The sequence below is a fragment of the Cebus imitator genome, unplaced genomic scaffold (genome assembly GCF_001604975.1).
Source record: "Cebus imitator isolate Cc_AM_T3 unplaced genomic scaffold, Cebus_imitator-1.0 Scaffold449, whole genome shotgun sequence".
NCBI classification, from domain to species: Eukaryota; Metazoa; Chordata; class Mammalia; order Primates; family Cebidae; genus Cebus; species Cebus imitator.
This window is the reverse complement of record NW_016107764.1, coordinates 312,779-320,344: the sequence shown is the minus strand read 5'-3', so window position 1 is coordinate 320,344 and position 7,566 is coordinate 312,779. Positions and strand designations below refer to the sequence as shown.

At 50.9% G+C, this 7,566-nt stretch overlaps 1 protein-coding gene across 1 annotated transcript in view; it reads left to right on the top strand.

The window, feature by feature from the left end:
• LOC108291214 (maestro heat-like repeat family member 5) overlaps positions 1–7,566 on the top strand; it is a 64,908-nt gene that overhangs the window by 3,314 nt on the left and 54,028 nt on the right. The window contains 4 exon segments of the mRNA XM_037732473.1: positions 3,585–3,766; positions 4,582–4,635; positions 4,638–4,726; positions 5,122–5,250. Of these exon segments, the coding sequence (XP_037588401.1) occupies positions 3,585–3,766; positions 4,582–4,635; positions 4,638–4,726; positions 5,122–5,250 (454 nt within the window).

Sequence of the window (7,566 nt, the reverse complement as noted above, 5' to 3'; positions counted from 1 at the left end):
TCATCTCTTGAGCTCAAGTGTTTGAGGCTACAGTGAGTGAGCTATGCTTGTGCCACTGCACTCCGGGCTGGGCAACAAATCAAGACTCTCTAGAAAACAAAAATAAAATACAGGCAGAGGGGATCTCTAAAAGAAAATGATATTTATTCAAACCTTTAAGATTCTTATGTCTCCTTGATTAATGAAGTGATTCTCTTTATCCCTGTTACATTATTTACTCTAAAATATACTTTGTCTGATATTAATATAACAACACAATTTTCTTTATATTTATGTTAGTGTGATAGATTGTTTTCCATCCTTTCACTTTTAATTGATTGGTATCTACTGTATTTCAAGTGGACTTTGCATAAGCAGTGTACATGTGGGTCTTGCTTTTTTTATTCAATTTGATAGTCTCTGCTATTTGATTTTGGTGCCTTTATCATTTATATTTAATATGACTATTGATATGTTTTGGTTTTAGTAGACCATCTTGCAATTTGTTTTCTCTTTGTCTCATCTCTTTTTGTGCAATTTTTTTCTCTTCTCTTTGAGTAATTTTTTTTCTCTTTGAGCAATCTTTTTTTTCTCTTCTGCATTGAATAATTTTTATGAATCCACCTTATCTCCTTTGTGGAATTGTTAGCCACACATATTTTGTTTTGTGTTGTTTTATTGTCTAGTCATTGCTTTTGGGTTTCTATTATACGTGTTAGCTTATCTCAGTCTACCTTCAAGTGGAATTAGAGTATAAGAACCTTCCAACATTTTGTTTTCATTTCTGCCTCCTGGCTTTTGTGCCATTATTGTTACATATTTTACTTCTGTATTTGTCATAAACCCACAGTGCATTATTATTTGTACTTTAAATTTTAAAACTAAAAATTCTATTTACCTACATTTTTACCATTTCCAGTGCTCGTTATTCTTTTGTGTAGTTTCATTTTTCCATCTGTTGTCATTTTACTTCTGTCTGGAAGACTTTCTCAAACATTTTTTATGGTGCAGGACTTCTGGTGATAACGTCTTATGGCTTTTGTACATATGAAAAGTATTTTTATATCACCTTCTGTTTTTACAGGTATTTTCTCTAGGATGGAATTCTAGTTTGACAGATTGCTGTTTTGTTTTGCTTTGTTCTTTCAGGGCTTTAAAATGTTGTCCATTGTCTCTGGCTCGCACTGTTTCCAACAAGAACTGTGCTGTCATTTTTCATTCCTTTCATGTGTCTTTTTTCTATGGCTGTTTTTGAGATGCAACTTCTTGTAGTTTTCTATGTATTTCTTTTGCTGAAATTCATTGAATTTCCTGGATCTGTGGATTTATAACTTTCATCAAATGTGTGAAATGTTCAGGTATTATTTCCTCAAATATTTTTTCTTTCCCCCTTCCTTCTCCTGTAGGGAGGCAAATTCCACATACAAAATGCCATGTGATGTTGGTCCACAGCTCACTGATGCTCCGTTTTATTTTTTCCAGTCTTCTTTCTCTATATGTTTCATTTCTGGGTAGTTTCTATTGCTGTATCTTCAAGTTCACTCATCTGTGCTTCTACATTGTCTAATCTGCTGCTAAACTATGTATCCTTCATCTTTTTATATTTTCCAGGTCTCTCCTTACCATGCTAATGTTTTGCTCTACCATGTTGAACATGAGAAATATATTATTAAAAATTATGGCAAAAACCACAATTACTTTTGCACCAACCTTATAGTTATAACTGTTTTACTGTCCTTGTCTACTAATTATATTATTTCTGTGTTGGTTTCAATTAATTGATTTTTTCTCCTCATTATGGATCATATATTTTGCTTCTTTCCATGCCTAGCAAATTCTGATTGGATGTTAGACATTGTGAATTTTGCCTTGTTGGGTACTGGATATTCCTGTACTTTGTAAATATTCTTCAGGTTTGTTCTTGAACACAATTAAATTACTTGAAAAGTTTGGTTCCTCTGAGGCTGGATTTTAAAAGTTTGGTAGGAAGAGCCAAAACAGTGTTGTTTAGGGCAGATTGTTTTGCCCCATTACTGAGGTCATACCATTCAGAGCAGGCTACCTAATCCCCTGTGAATTACCAGCTTTTCCACCCTCACTGGTGAGAAAAGCAGCTCTTGCTAGCCCTGTGCAAGCTCCAAAGATTGTTCCCTCTACTCCTCTTGGGGCTTCATGGTTTTCCCATGTGCACTGAGCTCAGATGAAGACGGGGGATGCATGGGATCCCCTGCAACACCCCAGAACTCTCTCCTCCTCATGCTGCTCTCTCCTGTCACCCTTCCCAGCAAACTCCAGCCACTTTGGCTCCCCCAGACTTTCACATCCACTTCCTCAACTCAGAGAGACTGCTGGGCTTTATTGGGCTCCCTCTCCCCGTGCTGCAAACTGGAAACTTCCCAGCAGCTGGCTGTGGCCATGCTGGGCTCACCTTCTTGCTTTTCCATTTTCAGAGATCTTCATCCTGTGCTGCTGTTGTCTGATGTCTGATAATCATGGTTTTGTATATGTTTTCCAATTTTCGAGTTAAGACAGGAGGGTGAAGCTGGTCCTTGTTACGCCCTCATGGAGGAGGTATCAGTGTCTTACATGTCATTTTCAGGACTTTGAGTTTTACTCTGAGTGAAATGGGAGGCAGAGCAGATTCTGAGTGGCATGATCTAACATGCATCCCTCCCATGGTGGGACGAATGAATGGGTAAAATATTGAAAGATGAACTGGCTTCTAATGCACCACAGAATTCACTGATTTAATTTGCTGACTTTGTTTATCTCGTTCATTGAGGCATTCCAGGAGAATGCCAGAACATGCCCCACCCATGGCAGGCACCTGGGAAGTGGGTACTGAGAGTGAACAAACAAATAAGGTCAGGAAGTGGGTGGAGCAGGAGGCTGTTCCTGCCCCAGCGGCCCATTGGCAGGAGTCATGACAGGGGACCAGGCTTGGGCAGCATCCCCCAAAAAAACGACATGGTCTCTTTTGGCCCCTTATGGCCCCTAACACAGCCTGAGGCAGTGCTTTCCCCACAGCAGGAGAAGAGGAAGGAAAGGAGGAGAAGGCAGAGGCCAGCTTGGAGGGAGGAGAGGAGAAGGCAGAGGCCAGCTTGGAGGAAGGAGAGGAGGAGAAGGCAGAGGCCAGCTTGGAGGGAGGAGAGGAGAGGAAGGCAGAGGCCAGCTTGGAGGCGCTGGATCTCCCTTCCTCTGTTCTCACTGCTCCCACAGCTCTCCCCGCTTCCCTTGGGGACCCCTCCAGTGATGTCTGGGTGACCAGGGCAGTCTCACATGTGGTCTGAATGAGGGATGCCATACCCTGAGCCCTGCCATGTCCCACCAGCCATGTCTGTCTCAAACCCAACCTCAGAACCGTATGCCTGCTGGGAGGCCAGGCCCCACCAGGCCTGCAGGTGATGCTACCTACTCAACAGTGTCCCTGAGGCCTCGAGACCCCGCCCTCCTCCCGGGGCCCAGCCAGTCCCTTTAATGGAAGGACAGACACATGGAAGGATGTAGCTGAGCCCAATGGAAGCCAGCGCAGCACATAGTGCCCCCCACTAATGCGGAAACACGCACACCCAGATGCCGACTCTCAGGACCCTCCTCCATTTCAGAATCTCCCCTGCTGTCTCCACATCCCCAAAGGACTCGTCTTGCATGGAGGTACCCCAGGACTCTGCCCGCAGGGACAGACGGCCACACCCCACCATCATCCTGCTCCACGAGTTGCAAAGCAGCCAGGCCGCACTCCTGCCACAGGAGCACGGGGTATTCATGGAGGAGGCCTGCAGTGCAGGTGACCGTCAGCCCCGGCTCAGACAGGACAGGCATGGGTTAGCCCCAGATGGGGTCAGGCTCCAGCAGATCCCACCCTGTCCCTCCAAGAAAAGCAGTCATGAGGGTGACGGCCAGAAGGAGTCTCCCCTCCAGGACCTTGAGGGTGTCAAGCTGTGTGGACATGGTGAAGCTTTCAGCAGAGAGCCCTGCACACCCGGCTTGGCCTCTTCATGCCTCCTGAGGCACTATCCAAAGCCCAAGCGATGCCCAGCTCACCCTACACCCCACCCTCCGCCATCCTCCCATTTGCTTTCACAGCTCGGACCTCAGTCCAAGCCTGGTTCCTCCGTTGTTCAAACACCGTTGACTGCTGGATGACTAGATGGACGGTGAAAGGGTATAGGAAGAATGGATGAGGGGAGGGAGGGAAGAATGCATGAGTGGGCAGGTGAACACATTTAGGAATAGATGGGTGGATGGGCAGGTAGATTAATGGAAAGATGGATGATCAGGTGGATTCGTAGATGGAAGGATGGACAGACGGAGCGTGTGGATGGACAGATGGCTGGATGGACAGGTGGATGAGGGAGGCATGGGTAATGGGCAGATGGGAGTGTGAATGGTGAGTGAGGACGTGCTCACACACCTGCGCCACTGCTCCTTACCTAGGCTGAACCCCAGAACGTCCATTTGGACCGTCAGGAGGTCCCAGACTTCTCGTGTATCCGTTCCCCAGTTCTCATTTTCAAAGCACCCTCCTGCCCGCCCAGCCTTGCTGCCACAATGTGACCTGCCCACAGCCTGCTCATGCTCATGCCTTCCTGCCCACCTGAGCCATCTGCTTCAAGATGCTGCGGGACATGAGCAGTGCAGATCCCTTCCGCCCGAAGACATCATCAAGCAGGTCAAGAACATGGCTCATGGCTCCCCCAGGCTGGTGATGGAAACCATCCACCACTGCTTCATAGACAACCCGGAGGTGGGGGCAGCTTGGGCCACTGGGGCAGGCACAGGGGGCAGAGGGGAGGGTGGGACCCAGAGGTGGGCTCTAACCCGGGGTCCTGCATAGAACAACCACATGACTTGGGGCAAGCCTCGATTTCCTCATATGTGAAATGGGCCAAGTGGGGAGGGAGAAAAGTAGACCCACATGCATTGACTGCCCTCAGAATGCGCTCATGAGGTGGCGATCCTGACCCTCACTGGGGGGGACCTAAGGCATACGGAAGCCAAGGGGTTTGCCTGGAGTCACAGACCGTGAAGTGGCAAAGAGAAATGGCTCCTTTGGACCCTCCCCGTCCACACCTCTGCCCACATCTCAAGAACCATCTGACCTGATCTGTCCCCAACCCATCATTGCTCTGCCACCCACAGACCTCCAGCAGGCACAAGTTCCGGCTGTTCCAGACCCTGGAGATGATCATCAGGGCCAGTGATGTCCTGGAGGAGACCTGGGAGAAAACCTTCATGCAGCTGGCCCTGGAGAACACAACCAAAACCACGGTGGGCCTCCCCTCCCCCAGCAACTGCGCCAACCCCCCACGGGTTTTGGGAATGCCAGTGGTTGCCCCAGGGACCCAAGTGATGCCAGGTGTGCCCAGCCTTGTGGCTTACTAAGCAATTCCATCCAGTGACCCACGTTCTTGCCCCAGCCTCTTCAGCGGACAAGCACACTTTTCCATCTCACTTTCCCATTTCAGGAAGGTGAGGCTCAAAAGAGGGCTCATAAGTGGGGGAGCCCTCTCCCCCCAGGAGGTCTCTCCCTACAGCAGGCTGTGGTTCTGCCTGCGCCCAGCTTCTACACGTCTAACCCAGTCTGCAGGCTGTACCTCCGCCCTTGGCCTCCCCCTTCTGGCTTCCTGGCTGACAGAGACTTGGGGTTCTGGACCTGAACTGCCCCACCCACCCCACCCTGCCCGCAGCTTGCAGTCTGAGATCTGGCCCTAGCCACCAACAGTCTCCACTCTAGAAGCTTGGGAGCAGGTGGCTTAGACTGACTAGGCCAGGGCGGCCCCAGAGGACACCTCGATATGTGCACACACTGGGGTGCCCCATGAAGCAGGACAGCACCATTGACCCTCTGCGTGGTGCTGACTCCACTCCTGTGGTCACGCAGAGGCAAACGCCACTGCGAGACGTTCTTCATCCTCACAGCTCCCCCAACACGAGAGGCACAGCACACCACACAGGGCCACGCAGGCCTGCCCCACACAGGGGTCAGGAAGCAGAGAGAGGCCAATCTGGACACGCCTTCAGGGCCATGGTGACGGGAAGTAAGCAAGTAGAGACGTCCCCTAGGAGCTACGGGGACAGCGGCAGGTCGGCATTGTAACGGGACTTCCATGCTCCCGCAGAGATGTACGCAGCTTTGGTTGCCCATCTAGCCCTACGATTCAGCAAACTCAGGGAGAGGGTATTAGGAATAAGACATCAAACAGCACAGGGCCTGCAAGCGTGGCCAACACACCCTCCACACAGGGATCTGTGGCCCCATTTAGAGATAGAGAGGCTGGGGCTCAGAGCCTTAGGGACTGGCCTGTAGTCACCGCCCAGCTGGTGGACAGCAGGTGGGTCAAGCCCCTGAGCTCCCCCAGAGAAGTAAGTGAGGCCACCCTAGGTGTGAAGGACGGGGAACAGGGAGCGTGGGCCGCGTCCACCTGGTTTTTCTACCTCGTTTCTTGTTGCTTTGGAATCCTGTGCGTGTGTTCCTCACACTGACTATTGCCAAATCCATCCGGCGCCTCTGCAGTTTACAGATCCAGGATCCTGGGGAGCTGGGGTCAGGGAGCAGTGTCCCCGGCAAGGCGAGGGCTTCAGGACACTCTCAGGGGCGTGGTCTGGCCTCAGCCTCCCCGAGGGTGGACAAGGCCCTCCTGGGGCTTCATGAGGGGGGGCCCCTGCCCAGAGTCCCGCATGAACGAGGCTGCGACCAGTCTACATTTTCTACTTCTGAACATACCGCAACCCCGCTTCAGCCCCCAGAGGAAGTGCATACTTCTGTGGGTCCCACCTGCCTGGGACACAGAGGGGCATCAGGAACTCTGGCACCTAGGTCAGGGCCCTCGTCTGCCCGCTCCCCGCTTCCACAGTGTGGTTGCTATTGTCCTTTTTAAAAAATCTCCTAAATGGAGTGTTAGCTGACGTGGGTTTTTTGAGAGAACGAAATCAGATTCAATCACCATCTTCACGAGAAGCCCCCATAGCCATACTTAGCATAAATTAGAAATGATATATCCATTTCATGCGATGACTCAAGCTGCATGGCAGGGCTCAGAGACCCCCACTTTCAGACACCTCCAAGTGCGGGCAGGCCTCCTGCTCACCTGCCTCAGAGCCACAGAAGCCGCCCATGGATCCCATGAAGACCGAGAAAAGTGGAATTCAAAACTGTATCAAGATCCAGAGGGAGCCACACACTTGAGAAAAGGCCTGGGTGTGACCACACAGAGCCTCGGGGCCCGCTCAGGTCCTTCCTGCTGAAGAAGCCCCTCCCCTGGACAATGGGGGCTTGGCCAGGGTCAGGGAGGCCAGGGGCCCAGGCAGCGGGGCTCTGCCCTTGAGCAGCTGACGCCCTGGGTCTCCTGGACGGGAACATGGCCTCTGGTTCTGAATTCATGGTGAAAGAATTAAAGGATGTGACATTGTCCTGGGCCGCCAGGAGCTCAGGAGGAGGAGAGGTGATGTGGGCTAGAGGTTTAGGATGAGTGCGCGAACCCAGGCCTCGGAGCACGCTCTAAGGGGAGTGGAGGTCCAGGCAGGCACACAGCATGAGCCAGAGCGCAGAGGCAGGGAGGAGGAGGGGGAGGAGGGGCTCAGAGG